The following is an 18,700-nucleotide window of genomic DNA, read 5'->3' as shown; positions in this document are numbered from 1 at the left end:
ATCACGATGATAAAAAGAAGCAAGGGTGGGGTCACTCAGCGGCTACAGCTCTCTCTTGGCTGCGGCGGTCTATGGGGCAAATCACGATGATGCAAAGTAGCAAGGGTGCGGGCACTCAGTGGCTTCAGCTCTCTCTTGGCAGCGGCGGCCCACAGAGCAAATCACGATGATGCAAAACACCAAACGGTGCGGGCACTCAGCAGCTACAGCTCTCTCTTGGCTGCGGCAGCCCACAGAGCTAATCACGATGATGCAAAACAGCATAGGGTGCGGGCACTTAGTGGCTACAGCTCTCTCTTGGCTGTGGCGGCCCATGGGGCAAAGGATGGCCTCGGCCCGGCTGGCAAAATGGTGGAGGCTGAGCGTCTACAGCCTCTCCTATTTGCAGCAGTCCACCCAGGTTCAGCGAAGGTCTCGAAGGTGCAGATTCCGCCGGGCTCTCAGCGGCAGAAGCTCTCTCTTAGCTGCAGTGGCCCGCACAGTTTTAGCAAAGGATTCAAAGGTTCGGAGTTAGGCATGCTCTCAGCGGCGGCAACTTTCTCTAAGCTGCAGCGGCCCGCACAGGTTTAGCAAAGGATTCAAAAGTTCAGAGTTAGGCGTGCTCTCAACTGCAGCAATCTCTCTTAGCTGCAGTGGCCTGCACAGGTTTAGCAAAGGATTCAAAGGTTCCCAGTCTGCAGTCCTCACAGTAGGACTACAGGCTTCGGATTACTCGACGGAGGCCTCACCTGCAAGTTGAATTCCTCGCACAGGAATTCCGACGGCTGACGGGGTGAAGTCTAATGTTCCTGAGACTTCTGCAGGAGGCGCTCTCGATTTAGGCCCCCGGGAAGTTTCTTTGGCAAGCTTGGTGAAAGTTTTTAAGTCCTTTCCTCTGTTGACTCGGACAGTGTTTCGATTTGACATCCAGAAGGAACACACTTGGCCACAGTTCCAGTGCGGTACAAAAGAGGGTGGTGATGGACGGAGCATCTGAACCAATCAAACACTCACACCCAGTCAACAGATCTGGGTTTAATCCATCACCGTTCTTTAGCCCACTCTGCCACCCCAGTTCAGACATGGCCATATGCAAATCAGTCTGACCCTGTTCCTCATGGGAACAGTCCAGCCCGAACCGCCAAGCCATGCCTTCCCTGGACCAGAAACAAGCTTCCGAGGACCGGTTTCTGGCATTTCAGCCGTCTTCAGCCCGGCTTGCTTGAATCCAGTGGCTAAGTGAGCAAGGGACTCACGTCTGAGCATACCCTGCCAACTTATGGCGAACAAAGCGGTACAAAAGAGGGTGGTGATGGACGGAGCATCTGAACCAATCAAACACTCACACCCAGGCAACAGATCCGGGTTTAATCCATCACCGTTCTTTAGCCCACTCTGCCACCCCAGTTCAGACATGGCCATATGCAAATCAGTCTGACCTTGTGCCTCATGGGTACAGTCCAGCCCGAACCGCCAAGCCATGTCTTCTCTGGACCGGAAACAAGCCTCCGAGGACCGGTTTCTGGCATTTCGGCCGTCTTCAGCCCGGCTTGCTTGAATCCAGTAGCAAAGTGAGCAAGGGAGTCACGTCTGAGCATACCCTGCCAACTTATGGCGAACAAAGCGGTACAAAAGAGGGTGGTGATCGACGGAGCATCTGAAACAATCAAACACTCACACCCAGTCAACAGATCTGGGTTTAATCCATCTCCGTTCTTTAGCCCATTCTGCCACCCCAGTTTAGACATGGCCATATGCAAATCAGTCTAACCCTGTGCCTCATGGGAACAGTCCAGCCCGAACCGCCAAGCCATGCCTTCCCTGGACCGGAAACAAGCTTCCGAGGACCGGTTTCTGGCATTTCAGCCGTCTTCAGCCCGGCTTGCTTGAATCCAGTGGCAAAGTGATCAAGGGACCCACGTCTGAGCATACCCTGCCAACTTATGGCGAACAAAGCGGTACAAAAGAGGGTGGTGATGGACGGAGCACCTGAACGAATCAAACACTCACACCCAGTCAACAGATCTGGGTTTAATCCATCACCGTTCTTTAGCCCACTCTGCCACCCCAGTTCAGACATGGCCATATGCAAATCAGTCTGACCCTGTGCCTCATGGCAACAGTCCAGCCCGAACCGCCAAGCCGTGCCTTCCCTGGACCGGAAACAAGTTTCCGAGGACCAGTTTCTGGCATTTCAGCCGTCTTCAGCCCGGCTTGCTTGAATCCAGTGGTAAAGTGAGCAAGGGACTCACGGCTGAGCATACCCTGCCAACTTATGGCGAACAAAGCGGTACAAAAGAGGGTGGTGATGGACGGAGCATCTGAACCAATCAAACACTCACACCCAGTCAACAGATCTGGGTTTAATCCATCTCCGTTCTTTAGCCCACTCTGCCACCCCAGTTCAGACATGGCCATATGCAAATCAGTCTGACCCTGTGCCTCATGGGAACAGTTCAGCCCGAACCGCCAAGCCATGCCTTCCCTGGACCGGAAACAAGCTTCCGAGGACCGGTTTCTGGCATTTCAGCCGTCTTCAGCCCAGCTTGCTTGAATTCAGTGGCAAAGTGAGCAAGGGACTCACGTCTGAGCATACCCTGCAAACTGATGGCGAACAAAGCGGTACAAAAGAGGGTGGTGATGGACGGAGCATCTGAACCAATCAAACACTCACACCCAGTCAACAGATCTGGGTTTAATCCATCACCGTTATTTAGCCCACTCTGCCACCCCAGTTCAGACATGGCCATATGCAAATCAGTCTGACCCTGTGCCTCATGGGAACAGTCCAGCCCGAACCGCCAAGCCATGCCTTCCCTGGCCCGGAAACAAGCTTCCGAGGACCGGTTTCTGGCATTTCAGCCGTCTTCAGCCCGGCTTGCTTGAATCTAGTGGCAAAGTGAGCAAGGGACTCACGTCTGAGCATACCCTGCCAACTTATGGCGAACAAAGCGGTACAAAAGAGGGTGGTGATCGACGGAGCATCTGAACCAATCAAACACTCACACCCAGTCAACAGATCTGGGTTTAATCCATCACCGTTCTTTAGCCCATTCTGCCACCCCAGTTTAGACATGGCCATATGCAAATCAGTCTGACCCTGTGCCTCATGGGAACAGTCCAGCCCGAACCGCCAAGCCATGCCTTCCCTGGACCGGAAACAAGCTTCTGAGGACCGGTTTCTGGCATTTCAGACGTCTTCAGCCCGGCTTGCTTGAATCCAGTGGAAAAGTGAGCAAGGGACCCACGTCTGAGCATACCCTGCCAACTTATGGCGAACAAAGCGGTACAAAAGAGGGTGGTGATGGAGGGAGCACCTGAACGAATCAAACACTCACACCCAGTCAACAGATCTGGGTTTAATCCATCACCGTTCTTTAGCCCACTCTGCCACCCCAGTTCAGACATGGCCATATGCAAATCAGTCTGACCCTGTGCCTCATGGGAACAGTCCAGCCCGAACCGCCAAGCCATGCCTTCCCTGGACCGGAAACAAGCTTCCGAGGACCGGTTTCTGCCATTTCAGCTGTCTTCAGCCCGGCTTGCTTGAATCCAGTGGCAAAGTGAGCAAGGGACTCACGTCTGAGCATACCCTGCCAACTTATGGCGAACAAAGCGGTACAAAAGAGGGTGGTGATGGACGGAGCATCTGAACCAATCAAACACTCACACCCAGTCAACAGATCTGGGTTTAATCCATCACCATTCTTTAGCCCACTCTGCCACCCCAGTTCAGACATGGCCATATGCAAATCAGTCTGACCCTGTGCCTCATGGGAACAATCCAGCCCGAACCGCCAAGCCATGCCTTCCCTGGACAGGAAACAAGCTTCCGAGGACCGGTTTCTGCCATTTCAGCCGTCTTCTGCCCGGCTTGCTTGAATCCAGTGGCAAAGTGAGCAAGGGACTCATGTCTGAGCATACCCTGCCAACTTATGGCGAACAAAGCGGTACAAAAGAGGGTGGTGATGGACGGAGCATCTGAACCAATCAAACACTCACACCCAGTCAACAGATCTGGGTTTAATCCATCACCGTTCTTTAGCCCACTCTGCCACCCCAGTTCAGACATTGCCATATGCAAATCAGTCTGACCCTGTGCCTCATGGGAACAGTCCAGCCCGAACCGCCAAGCCATGCCTTCCCTGGCCCGGAAACAAGCTTCCGAGGACCGGTTTCTGGCATTTCAGCCGTCTTCAGCCCGGCTTGCTTGAATCCAGTGGCAAAGTGAGCAAGGGACTCACGTCTGAGCATACCCTGCCAACTTATGGCGAACAAAGCGGTACAAAAGAGGGTGGTGATCGACGGAGCATCTGAACCAATCAAACACTCACACCCAGTCAACAGATCTGGGTTTAATCCATCACCGTTCTTTAGCCCATTCTGCCACCCCAGTTTAGACATGGCCATATGCAAATCAGTCTGACCCTGTGCCTCATGGGAACAGTCCAGCCCGAACCGCCAAGCCATGCCTTCCCTGGACCGGAAACAAGCTTCTGAGGACCGGTTTCTGGCATTTCAGCCGTCTTCAGCCCGGCTTGCTTGAATCCAGTGGCAAAGTGAGCAAGGGACCCACATCTGAGCATACCCTGCCAACTTATGGCGAACAAAGCGGTACAAAAGAGGGTGGTGATGGAGGGAGCACCTGAACGAATCAAACACTCACACCCAGTCAACAGATCTGGGTTTAATCCATCAACGTTCTTTAGCCCACTCTGCCACCCCAGTTCAGACATGGCCATATGCAAATCAGTCTGACCCTGTGCCTCATGGGAACAGTCCAGCCCGAACCGCCAAGCCATGCCTTCCCTGGACCGGAAACAGGCTTCCGAGGACCGGTTTCTGGCATTTCAGCCGTCTTCAGCCCGGCTTGCTTGAATCCAGTGGCAAAGTGAGCAAGGGACTCACGTCTGAGCATACCCTGCAAACTTATGGCGAACAAAGCGGTACAAAAGAGGGTGGTGACGGACGGAGCATCTGAACCAATCAAACACTCACACCCAGTCAACAGATCTGGGTTTAATCCATCACCGTTCTTTAGCCCACTCTGCCACCCCAGTTCAGACATGGCCATATGCAAATCAGTCTGACCCTGTGCCTCATGGGAACAATCCAGCCCGAACCGCCAAGCAATGCCTTCCCTGGACCGGAAACAAGCTTCTGAGGACCGGTTTCTGCCATTTCAGCCGTCTTCAGCCCGGCTTGCTTGAATCCAGTGGCAAACTGAGCAAGGGACTCACTTCTGAGCATACCCTGCCAACTTATGGCAAACAAAGCGGTACAAAAGAGGGTGGTGATGGACGGAGCATCTGAACCAATCAAACACTCACACCCAGTCAACAGATCTGGGTTTAATCCATCACCGTTCTTTAGCCCACTCTGCCACCCCAGTTCAGACATGGCCATATACAAATCAGTCTGACCCTGTGCCTCAAGGGAACAGTCCAGCCCGAACCGACAAGCCATGCCTTCCCTGGACCGGAAACAAGCTTCCGAGGACCGTTTTCTGGCATTTCAGCCGTCTTCAGCCCGGCTTGCTTGAATCCAGTGGCAAAGTGAGCAAGGGACTCACGTCTGAGCATACCCTGCAAACTTATGGCGAACACAGCGGTACAAAAAAGGGTGGTGATGAATGGAGCATCTGAACCAATCAAACACTCACACCCAGTCAACAGATCTGGGTTTAATCCATCACTGTTCTTTAGCCCACTCTGCCACTCCAGTTCAGACATGGCCATATGCAAATCAGTCTGACCCTGTGCCTCATGGGAACAGTCCAGTCAAGTCAAGTCAAGTCAATTAGTTTTATTGTTACGGAACTCCAACGGAGGTCCACAAAAATACATGCTTTATAACAAATACAAAAATCTACCCTAAGCAATCGGCAAAACATTACACATACCAACTGAACTAAAATTCAGAAATTCTAATAAATAACCAGAAATGTTTTAACAAATTGAATTAATCTATGGCAGATCATTTCATTGGGAGGGGACAACACAAAAGATCGGGCCTCCTCAGCGGAACGAATATTACATTTAATAAAAGAGGGTCTCAAAAACATCCGCCTTGCCCTTAAAAGTTCTCGACACACAAATAGCACATGAATGAGATCCTGTATTTGGGAGCGGCACAGTTCACAAATTCTCTCATCTCTAGCAGTTTTTTCCCAAATGCCTGTTAAGTCTCTCAAGGGCAATAGGTTAATTCTTAAAAGAAGTATTAATCTTCTGATGCCATGTGGAACATTCCATGAGAGATAGGGCTGGGGTCCGCTCCCCGTTGCACTCACACGGATCACCTTGTTACGAACTTTAGGATGACTTAAAGCTATATCTCTTGTTGTACTAATCGTGCTTACAGACCTCTTTAAAAACGACTTCAGTACAGACTTTGGGATGGGTGAGTCACTATTTAAATTGAGCCCAAATAGATGGTTTGCATAAGCAAAAGATCTAAAAAAAGCTGATTTCTCTTTTAATTTTACAAATATTTCCAGCTTCAAAGCGGCCCTTAACGTGCCCTCAACCCCCCAAAAAAGAGAGTTCCCCCACCTCAGGACCGCTGCCAGGGAAGAAGTGTAAGAAGAAACTAAATGGAATTCCAAACGAAGAACATGTGGGGCTGCCATGGAATTTAAATTACAAATTTGATGGAAAAACCGGCCTTCAGCCTAGCCCGAACCGCCAAGCCATGTCTTCACTGGACTGGAAACAAGCTTCCGAGGACCGGTTTCTGGCATTGGGTGGGTGTGGTGGGTGTTTCATTTGACAATTCTTCAACTTTGGGGTGGAGAGTGTCAGCCGACAAACTTCAAGGTCATGAATGGCACAAGAATTTCTTGTTTCTCTTTACGTAATCTTCAACACCAGCCGGTGGGAAGATCGTAAGAAGCTGTGCCACCGTAGCGATCACTGTTGCAGCCGGGGGGACGTCTCAATCCGTCTGTGCATGTCAGAAACTGACCGACACGCACATTCTTGTGCCATTCATGTCCTTGGAGTTTGTCGGCTGACACTCTCCACCCCAAAGTTGAAGAATTGTCGGATGAAACACCCACCTCTAATAAGGCTGTCCTACCTCCTTGCAGTCCTGATGAAGACCCGCCACAGATGCACATAAATCAGCGCATTCACCTAGGGTGGAAACGTCGACGTTCTGTTTATGTATCCGTCCACACAGAGGGGGTCATTAGGATGTCGGGCGGATTTGCTCCGCCAGGGTGGCGGTGGCCACCGCCACCCTGGCGGAGCAAATCCGCCCGACATCCACAGCCCAATTCCCCCCCGCCATATTAGTATGGCGGGGGGGACCGCGGCGGTGCAAAACACCGCCCGCATGTTTTCCGCCCCGGTCGCCTTGCGGCCGGGGCGGAAAACCAGTAACATGGTGGCGGTGTCTGTTAGACACCGCCCGCCATATTACCATGGGCATTTGTCAATGCCTTTCCGTGGCGGCAATGCCGCCACGGAAAGGCATGCGGAGACTCCCTGCGGGGGCCCGTTGCGGGCCCCCTGGGAGTCCGGGGCTTGGGGGGTGCACATTGGGGGTACCTATGGTACCCCCCCGCATTTGAATGTGCAACACGGCAGGCACCGCGCGGTGCCTGTCATGTTGTGCTTTGAAATGCACAACGTGCATTTTTACCATTGCGGCGGGCGGAGATTTCAGCTCCGCCCGCCGCAATGGTAAATATACAGGATGCGCCCGCCTGTGTGGCGGGCGCATCCTAATGCCCATTTCGGGACCCCCGCCCTGTAGGCGGGTGGTCCACATCCCCGGTAGGGTGGCGGGCGGCCAAAGCCCGCCCGCCATCCTAATGACCCCCAGAGTCTCAACGAACCAAAGAAATAATGTATCCATTTGAGACAATTGTATTTTAAAGTGGACTCTTATGATGTAATGTTTCGTCTATATGTATGATTATTTTGGCACTCTATTTAATTACCTTCAGCACTTTGTCACCAGTCACGACTCACTCACCCAATGAATATCCAGTCCATGTGTTGTTTGTTTTGGACAGCTTCTCAATGAACTGTTAATTGATCCGCTAAAAGGTTAATACTAAAAGATTTACCTTTATCATCTATTGTGGTCAGTGTGTTTTCTCATATATTAGTCATTGGATACATTGCCTCATTTATGTATTCAAATTTAATTTAATTTAAGTGTGATCCCCAACAGAACCATTGTTGTTGTTTAGTTGCCTTACCCAGGTTCTGAGGGTTACCCCATTACTTCTAATGCCTGTTCTAGTGAGAGCATTTTAGCCCGAACGGCCAGGTCCTCCCTGAACCAAAACACAAGCTGGGAACAATTTTTCCCTGATTTTGCTAAGAATGTTTTTGAGGTGTCTCCCCAGGTTTAGCTCTGTGTGGTCTCCCTCTGGGAGGGGTTTTGGAAGAGTCATTGCCACAGAGTGTGAAATAGATCCCAGGCAGGCACAATAAAATGCAGAACAGAGGCTATATCAGAGCAGAGATCGAATTATAATTAAATGGGTTTGTGCAGGAGCTTGCCATGAGGTAGAAGAAAAGACAGGGAGACAGTGTGGACATTGATGGATGTGGCAAAAAGGCAGAAGAAATGAAGAAAATCAAATTGGTGGAATAAAATAGAGGTGGATACAATGACTTTGAGAGGAGGAGGGCTGTTAATGAAGGCTAGATTTTAAGGAGGGAAATAATGGGTGGTGTGAGACTGAAATATGAAGTTGAGGGAATAAAGGGAGAGGAGAGATAGGGTATGAAAATGAACAAGGAAATAGGAAATACAGATTGGAAAGAAAGGTTGGAGATTAGAGAAAAGGAGAAAAGTTAAGAATGGGGATTGAAAAGTAAGAAAATCCACTGTATAGGAAAGGAGATATCTAGGAAGGACAGCAATAATAGAGAGATGGAGAGGAACGATGTTTAGGGAGTGTGAGGAATAGGGGAGATTTGATTGTAAAGAGAAAACAAAACTTGTATGGAGAGGATGAGATATGGAAGTGAGAAAGAAAAGCAAGAAAGGGAGAGGAAAGGTAAGAAAGGGGAATGAAACATAGAAAGGAAAGGAAAAGAGAGGGAAAGAAAGAAGGAAAGGACTATAAAACAAGCTAAAGGGGATAGGTAGACCAAGAGGTGGGAGCCAATGAGAGGAACAAGATGAGAAAGAAGCATGGCCAAGAGATAGAGTAAGGGTGGAATGAGGGAAAACAGAGAGATTAGAGAGACTTTGTGGGAGGACATAGATTTAAGAGAGGAGACCGAATGAGGGGAAGTGGAGCAGAGCAGAAATAGGGAAAGAAAAATGGGAGTGTTAAGGAAGACCAAAGAGAGAAAAAAGCTAAAAAAGGGAGGAAGGCAATAAGGGAAAGCTAGGAGATCGAGTGGAAGTGGACAGGGGTAAGAAAATGGGCAAGGGGGAGATAAGAGTGACATGGAGAAAGCAAATAAAGAGAAACTATAGGTAGAATGATCAGAAATGATTAGGACACAAAATGCAGTGGCACCCATGCCCAGCGGTGCAATGAGCCCTCTGCACCCCAGTAGTGGGTGTCTTTTAATACCGACACAGAGGTGTGTGTGTGTGGGTAGGGGGTATTTTTTAACTGGTTTGCTTAGGGCCCAGGGCATCCTTACTATGCCACTGATTTTGGTAGCTTGCACACTGCAGAGGGTTGCATATTAAGTTGTTGTTTATCTTTAGTGCATGCAAACGCTTGTATGCCACTTTCTCTTGCATGTCCTGTCATTTCATTGGGTAGAACATCCCACCCCCGTGCCGCACTGAGAATGGTTTTGAGGGCGATTATTCTGTGAATGAGAGAAGGGTCATATTCCGGTCACACAAGTGGCCATAATGTTTGTAAAATATCGGACTTTGAACCTCTTCGTTATTTCCTCTGTGCAATTAGGAGGGGAGTGTGCATCTAAATGAAAGTTTGCATCCAACAAGATATTTATTTTAACTTGCTCACAAATTATTCTTTCACTTCTATTGTTTTCCTTCTCACTGGCTAATATTTCTACTCCTGTTTTTCCCTTTGCAGCTTGCAGAGCAATATTCTCACAGATAATTGTTGTGAACAGTTAGCATCTGCAATCGCTGAGAATTTCACGCTCTTAAATCTTGATTTGGGGAAAAATAAAATCCGCGATCATGGACTTGAGACCTTGCTATCCATTTTTGACAGCCCACGCTGCATCATTCATACATTGTCGTAAGTACATATAATTAATTTGTACAGTGACAGTAAGATGACATTAAGCACAATATTTGGTGGCATTCAGTGATACAATCTTGGGTGCTAACACATACATTTGTGCAGTATGTGCAGTACACAGTTAGAAGGTGCAGAATACCACACCTGGACCCGAGTCATTGAAACCCATTCCACGAGCAGAAAATCGTGTGAATTGGTATTTAGCGTATACATACTATCCCAATTGTGATTTTTATCGTATAGATATTTACTGCACATTGGGGCAGATGTACGACCATTGAATTTTGAGACTCGCAAAATTCAATGTACAGTGCGATTCCTAATGGGGTCGCAAATTGCATGCCTCATGAATATTAATGAGGCTGTCACAATTTGCAACCCCATAGGGAATGGCTAGCACTCAGAGGGATGGTGGCCTGCAGGGGTCATGTTTTTTATTTTAATGCAGCCCGTTTTACTTAAAGGAAACGGGATGCATTTAAAAAGAAAAATGAAACTTTTCAGTTTCATTTTTTAAGGGCAAGCACTGGACCCTGGGACCAATGCCTGCTCTTAAAATATATTTGTGAATCCATTCACAAAGGGAAAGGGGTCCCCTGAGGACCCCTTCCCGTTTAAGAGAGGCTTACCACCCTTCTGAGAAGGGTGGTAAACTGTGAGTGTTTTTGCTACCTCAATAGAGGTAGCAAAACAATCAAACATTGGGTATGGACTCGCTATTAGGAAGGGACGCCCTTGGCACTCCCCTTCCTAATACCGAGTCGCTAACCCTAGTTTGCTTGTCGCTAACAGATTACTGACTCGCAAAATAGGATTGGTACATTGTGCACACGTTTTTTGCGGCTCGCAAATGGGCCAAATGCTCCTTTGCGACCTTAAAAAATGGTCGTACATCTGGGCCCTTGTTTGTAACAGGCATGCCATGCAATAATGAAGATAATAAAGGGGTTCTGCATCCAAAGGTGCCTCACAGATGGTGTAACAATTATCAAGGGTCTTAAGAAACTGAGGGCCAGTTGTACGGCCCTTATATTTTGAACTCCAAATTGCATCGCTTTGCGAGTCACAATTTGCGCCTCGCAAAATGCAATGTACAACAGTGTCACATACACTGTTAGCGATTCACAATGGGGTTGCAAATTGCATGCCTCGTCAATATTCAAGAGGCAAGCGCAATTTGCGACCCTATTGGGAATGGCTAGCACTCCCAGGGATGGTAGCCTGCTGACCACCATGTCTGGGACTGCTCTTTAAAAAAAAACAGTTTTTTTAAATGCATTCCGTTTTCCCTAAAGGAATATGGGATGCATTTAAAAAATAAAAATACAACTTTTCAGTTTAATTTTTTAAGGTCAGGCAATGGTCCCTGGGACCACTGCCTGCTCTTAAAAAATATTTTCTTACACACTCACAAAGGGGAAGGGGTCCCCTGGGGACCCCTTCCCGTTTGCAAGTGGCTTACCACCTTCTTGACGTAGGTGGTAAACTGCGAGTGTTTTGCGGCCGCAAATGCAGTCGCAAAAAAACAATAGTACGTGGCAGTGAGTCTTGCTATTAGGAAGGGATGCCCCTTCCTAATACTGAAAATCGCAAACGTTATTTTGCGAGTCAGTGACTCACAAAATAGCTTTTATTTATTCTATTAACCTTTTTGGCGGTAACCAACAGGCCGATCTCTAGGTTGCGAGTGCGAAAAAGGGTCGTATATCTGGTCCATAATTTCATGTCGTGACAGAAAGACCCAGGCAATGGGAGACGACCCACACTCGGACCCCAAATGTTCCACAACCAATAGGAGTAGATGGCACTCACCATCCTGGATCTCACAGGGATTGAGGTCATCAGTGGATGAGTGGAGCATTGAGGCACCCTGGTGCAACAAGGCATGTGCACACAAGTTCTAGCAAATTGAAAAGCATGTTCCTGGAGGTGTGAATGCACAGGGCTGGGTTGTGTTATATATTATGCTATGTGACGACTGCATATGAATGACAGTACCTGGGACACGAACAACAAATACCATAGTCCCGCCCACCACTAGTTGGTACATGTATATATTGGGGAAAGATGCTACTAGAGGGGTCATGAAGCCAGTGCCAATGCACAATCAGTATGTCCGCATGAAGGCATGTACTCAACAGTCCTAGGATCATGATGCTTCAGAAATGACATTGTTGAGAGGGACATCGCGAATGCCCATGAAAACCGTCATTGGGAAAATATCATATATGGACATGGGAAGGGTGGTGCAGGGAGCTCATTGCAGGTCTATGCGATGTGTCATGCTGAAAACCAATCATCAGTGCAAGTTGAAGTTTAGGAAACCATTTGCAAAGGTGTATAACTATTTACAATTTTCTGGTGAAACACGCTCACATTTAGTCACAACTGCAAAGCAAAGTGTAGGTAGGGGGAAGTAGTTTTCAATACAGCAATGTATCTGGATATATGAGTGGAATATGTCTGCAGTGGCACAGTTGTGGCAATGCTCATTGACATGGCCGCAGTGTCACAGTCTAGTATGTCATCAAATGCTTTCACCCCACACACACATCTCCATTTCAGATATGTTGGTATCTACATGTGCTTGTTCAAGAAGGGCTTATGCTGTGGTTGTGATTATTGTAAGATGCATAATTTAAATGTCTGACAATAAAGGCAGACCTAATGGGATTGGCACGGGGTGCATTTGGATGGTAGGCAGAGGGGGGCATAGGGTACTGGCTTAGCCTAAACAGAGAATTAAGAAATTAGAAAGGAGGGCATAAGGGACACAGATGGGACAGGAGATAGTGTGGCTGGGCTGAAGCAGTAATTGTGATGTTTTAAAAAAAATGTATTTTTCCTTATTAACTTTCAGATTCTGCTTGTCCAATAACAAAATGCCCTTATCCATCTGAATGTTGGTTCTGCTGAATGGTCAGACTGGGGTAGATCTATTCAGCTGATTATTTCAGAGAATGCTTGTTAATCATAGGACCTGTACTAACTATAAATGTGTGTTCCCTGTTTCAAATACCCAGAACATAGGGCCATATTATCAAGCCTGGGCGATAAAATTATCGCCCCTTTCTCAGCAAGAAACTGCCACTAATGTGGCGATAATGGGCTTGAAATTAGACTCTATGGAATTCCAATCGAAGCTCATGTTAGATGTCCTTCACATCTAACATGAGCATCGATTGGAATTCCATAGAGCCTATTATCAAGCCCATTATCGCCACTTTAGCGGCAGTTTCCTGCCGATAAAGCGGCGATAATTTTATCACCCAGGCTTGATAATATGGCCCATAGATCTATGCTTTTCTACTTGCATTGAACTTCAAATCCAATGTTCTCACTTTATCTACTGATTGCAGCCACTGGTGAGCTTTAGGAAGATCAGGCTGTAGCCAATTTACACAAATCTCCTCACGAGAAGCACCATAAAAAAGAGAAGTCTCTTTTGGGATAGAGATCAAGTGAATTGAGCTGAGCATCAGTTGAAAAGAAATCAAGTAGAGACTTACCTTGATGCTCAAAGGAAGAATTTCCGAAAATATGTCACTTACATTCTACCAGAATTTATCAACCGAGGAACAGGTTGCAAACATGTTTGTCATCTGCGCTTATGTGCCCGCACCTTTTAAAGCTTGGTTCTCATCCCTTGATAAATGTTGTCTTCTTCTTCAGATATATTTTATGGAGTATATAACAATAGTTCTTCTTTAAAGCAGGAGATTTAATGGTAGACTAAATAAAACTTAAAGACATTTGCCACAAGTTCAGCCTGCTCCAACGTTGGCAATTGCCTTTGCCAGGTATTTTGAGAGATCATCAGGTTCTTATTGTCTGCATTTGTTGATTTTTGGTATTTTCTCCAGCTTGTGCATCATTGTGATGCCCAAATATATAATCTTGGATCGGCTACTGTGCTTCGTATTTTTTGAGTGCCAAGCAATTATCCCCAAAAGCCCCAGTATTGTCAGTGATTTCTTCCATAAGGGGTAACATTATATTTTGATCTTTAGGGTACACGATGATATCATGTGCATACAAGACAATTTAATTTTCTAAGTTCTGGGACTCGTTTTGTCCCTTCTAAGCACCTGCGCTAGAGGTTCCATCAAAGGATTAACTTGTAGCATTTAGAGTTGACATCCTTGACCACTCCACCTCAAGATGTTGAGTTCTTGGTTATGCGTCTGGTAAGCAGAATCCGTACAGATGGTGCATTGTATGGTTTTTCAATTCCATCTATGAATAAGAGAGGGAACCTGAAAGTTTCCAGGAACTCGCACAAGGAATCCTAACTTACACTTTAGCAGATGTATAGTGACTGTGGCTAATGGGTATGAGTTAATAGGTAGGGGAGAACCTGCCACAGCAGTTTGGACTGGACTGTTTCCATTGCGAGCAGGGTATTGACTAATTTGCACAGGCTCGGTCCAAGCTGGGGTGGTAGGGTGAGCAAAAAAACATGGATTTAACCCAGATCTGTGACTGGGGTTGAATGTTTGACAATGTTCAGCATTCCGTCCATCTACTTTTTGTGTTGCTGTAGTCACCCAAAGTGGGAAGTTTATGCCCAGCCATGGGCCCTGTGCTCGCTATACCACTGGATTCAAGCAGCCCTCGCTGATCAGAATGCTTCTTTTCTGGTTAAGTCATCTTTTTGTGTTGCTATCCGTTTATAATGGCCATATCCATGAAGGATATTAAAAGGTGGGTTAAACCATTCACCTGTTTGTCCGCCATAAAGCCTTTCTGGTATGAGTGTACAATATTGCTGACTATCATTTGGAGTCCTATATATATAAAAAGTATCCATAAAAATGTTATAGTCATAGTTAAGTAGAGATATTGTTCTATAAGTGTCTGCCTTTTTCAGATCTTTATTAGGTTTTAAAATTAATGTAATTACGGCATCATTACAGGAAGGTGAGATCTCTGTTTCATATAGATATATTGGATTGAACAGATCCTTCAAGGAAGGAATTAGGATTTCTCATAGGGCCTTATAAAATTCCCATGGGAGAGTGTCATGAATTTCTGCTTTCCTATTACTGGAAATATTGATTTGTGCTAGGATTTTTTCTGCTGTAATTTCTCCCAAGAGGAGCTCTTGTTCCACATCTGAAAGGTTTGGGAGTTGTTTTTCTTTTAACAAATCTCTTATGAATCTAAGATGCTAGTCTTTGTATATAATGTTGCAAACATTTTTGAAATGCATGCCTCTTACTGATCTTACTGATTGATATTATCCAATATGTAGTGAGTTCCATCTACTATTAGACTGTCAATATAGTTACTTTGTCTGTCTGGTCTTATTTTTCAGTCTACTACTCCTGTACCCCATTTTCAGTGTGCCATATTGCTTGCCTGCCACTTTGTTATACATCTCCTCTCCATTATCTGCTAAAAATTATCCTGTGTCTCAGTACATTTTTCCTTTATCCCTTGCAGTTCCTCATCTGTAATTGGCCTGAAAGTTCTTTTTCTAGCGCGTGCATTTCTTTCCCTTACTTCATACCCTCTTCTCATGTCTTATTAGGTTTAATTGCTCCCTGCTTACAAAGGATTCCAATTTAATATGGTTTGTAAGCTTCCCAGACCATTATAGGGGGTGGGAAGGGCAGTCCCTGAATTATTATCTACTCTCCTCCGACAGTTCTTGTATTACTTCGGGATGCAAAAGAAGGGTCCCATTTACTGTCCATCCGGACTTCATCTCTATTTCAGGGAATTGCAATGTTAATAGGACAGCTAAATGGTCCGAACAATGTACTGTTATATGTCTGACATCTTTCATTTTATGCACCAAAGCGCTGTATAAAAAAGAAGGTCTGTTATAGAAAAAGGCAAACATTTTTCTACTAAAGGTGTATCCTCTTTTTGAGCTGGCTCTTCAATGCCAAGCATCGCTCTTGGGGGTGTTTGCCAGCCGTCTTTTGGTGGATCTGTCTCGTTCACCATTAAACGAGGTATTCAAAATCCCTCCAATCACAATAGGAGTAGAGAAATCTAATAGATTCAAGCTCAAAGAGGAGATGTGTCATCATAATCTGGGCCATTAAATCCTGCTTGCTGCCTACTGTCTGTCTACAGGTAGGTTTCCTGATGATCCACCTGCCTGATAAATCTGTTTTATATTTTAAAAGATCTAAAGCAATATTTTTAATAAGTGGAGCTATCCCTTTTGATCTAATAGATTGATCTGTACTTGCTACCTGATAGATCCAAACTTGTTCACTGAAGAGCAACTTATACTCTAACTAGGTCAGATGATCTTCCTGCAATAATAAGACCAGAACAGTGTTATCTTGCAAATAGTGACATATCAGTCAGTCAGTCAAACAGCTTTATTCGACGATAGTCATAAAAGCAATACATTAAAACAATTCCTGCAATAAAAATAGAAGTAAAATTCACCCAGAAGTACTACAAAAGCTAAAATACATGAAGATAGGAAAATATCATCAAGACTGGGGACATCGAGAGTCATAAAGTTAATCATAGCATACTTATCCATTAGGAAATTTAGTTATAATAATTGTCATAAAAAACATTGAAAGAGTTCGTGCAATACAGAATAAGGATAAAATTCACATAAAAATACTACAAAATTTAAAATCCATCAGGATAAGAAAATTTCATTAATACTAGGGACATCAAGAGTCATAGAGTTAATCATAAGATTACTTATCCCTTTAAACATTTACTTCTAATGACCCAAGCCCATCCCAGAAATTTGGCAACTGCTATGTATATTAGGGGGCTGGGATTTGTACAGATAATTCTAAGGGCCAGTAGTCCACTCCGAGTGCCCAACAATGTAGCCATTGGGCGCAACCAAGCTCTACGCGGGGAAGAGTAAGCTTGACATTCGAAGAGTAAATGGCTAATTGTTTCCTTAGAATTCGTGCAATATGGGCATGAGGGATTTCCACCGCTAGACCACCTGGATGTAAATGCTCTGACAGGAATGCTGCTGAGTTTCAATTGGAAGTAGAGCTTTCTATCCAGCGGTTTAGTTATGTCGTCCCAAAATGGCTCAAATGACATCTCATCCTTGAACTCCATAAAAACCCCAGTTAGTGAGAGTGGGGGAGTGGACCTAAACAATTTGGAAAATATCATTTCCAAATACATGTCCTTTAGGGCTTTTTTTGACGGAAAAGTAGCATTCATCGAGTCCTCCCATGCCTCCACCAGACCCAGCTCTCTGAGAATCGCTCCAATTCCAGAGAGCCATTTTATCTGATGAAAGACATCACTTTTAATAATATCAAGGAGGCCCCTTGCAAATATTTCCAGTTCCGGCGCAACCCATATTCGCCTCCAGTATAATACCGGGCGAAAATTTGCAATGATTTTAATTGGTGTCATGCCTAGGTCCTGTAAGACAGGCCCCATAGGGGTGCTCTGTGGCAGCATGGTGAGTTTACGCAAAAAGCTATTTTCGGAACATGTTAATTTACTTAGGTTTCCTTGCCCCCAGATTTCTACACCATAGAGGGCGGCACCCAGAGCCTTTGCTTTATAGACCATAATTGCAGGGGCCAATGGTTTAGTCAGAGACTTAGCATGTTCTCTATTCAGTACCCCGGCAAGTTGCCTATGTTTTAGGGCTACGAGATCTATCTGTTCGTTCCATCGTAGGTCATGCTGGATGGTTACACCCAAATATAAGAATGATTTTACTTGTTCCAGGGGTTGTTTGTTCATTCGTATTTTCCCTCTAAATGTCTTGTGCTGGTTAAAAGACATGAATTTTGATTTTAAAACGTTAATTTCAAGCCCCTGATCCGTGCAGAAGGCTTCAAAGATTCCAAGTGCTTTTTGCAAGCCACTCGGAGTCTTTGAAATAATAAGCCAATCGTCGGCGAACATTAAAATAGGTACTTTGGCGCCAGCTAAAATTGGAGCATCAACACTTGCCTCAATCAGGACATTTGCCACATTATTAATATAGAGAGAGAAGAGCGTTGGGGCTAGCACACAGCCTTGACGCACTCCTCTCTCTACTGGGAACTGGTTGGTGACACTACCAGGGGATCCCCATGTGACATATCATTTAGGGGTATTGGTGATGCTGAGAGAGTAGGAAAGTTGACAGCCTTGCAGTCATTTAGGCAACAGATTTTTGGTTGAAAATTTACTCTAACCCGAAATCCCTTCCTATGGCCTTCTCAGTAACAGTGGCATCATGTAGAACTCAATAAAGTCTCGTAGACAGCTCTTGTAGTTGCAGTTTATTCTTCAAGTTACATCTTGGTAAATTCCAATGTACGTCCCACCAGGAGCAGCCTCCAGACTACTCAGCCCATCTTCTCCAACTGCTCCCCCTACAAGTACAAACATCCATAACATTCCAAATGACATCATATAGCTAGAGCATCAGGCAGAGAATCAGGGCAAGGGAGATGCATTACATGAGAAGCAGATTACTACACATCTCCCCCTTTATAATATTTAACAAAATGAAATAGTATACACATATATAAACATAGGAAGAGAAGATAAACATTCCAG

At 45.8% G+C, this 18,700-nt stretch overlaps 1 protein-coding gene across 2 annotated transcripts in view; it reads left to right on the top strand.

Annotated features, from left to right (window-relative positions):
* The window catches only part of LOC147673965 (NACHT, LRR and PYD domains-containing protein 3-like), a 526,755-nt gene that overhangs the window by 436,248 nt on the left and 71,807 nt on the right, over nucleotides 1-18,700 (top strand). For both annotated transcript variants that reach the window (XM_086945049.1, XM_086945050.1), the window contains one exon: nucleotides 10,013-10,183. In XM_086945049.1, the coding sequence (XP_086801175.1) occupies nucleotides 10,013-10,183 (171 nt within the window). The remainder of the gene's footprint in view (nucleotides 1-10,012; nucleotides 10,184-18,700) is intronic.

The sequence above is a fragment of the Lissotriton vulgaris genome, chromosome 12 (genome assembly GCF_964263255.1).
Source record: "Lissotriton vulgaris chromosome 12, aLisVul1.2, whole genome shotgun sequence".
Taxonomy (NCBI): Eukaryota; Metazoa; Chordata; class Amphibia; order Caudata; family Salamandridae; genus Lissotriton; species Lissotriton vulgaris.
The sequence above is the reverse complement of the archived record's forward strand: the minus strand, read 5'-3'. Positions and strand labels throughout refer to the sequence as shown.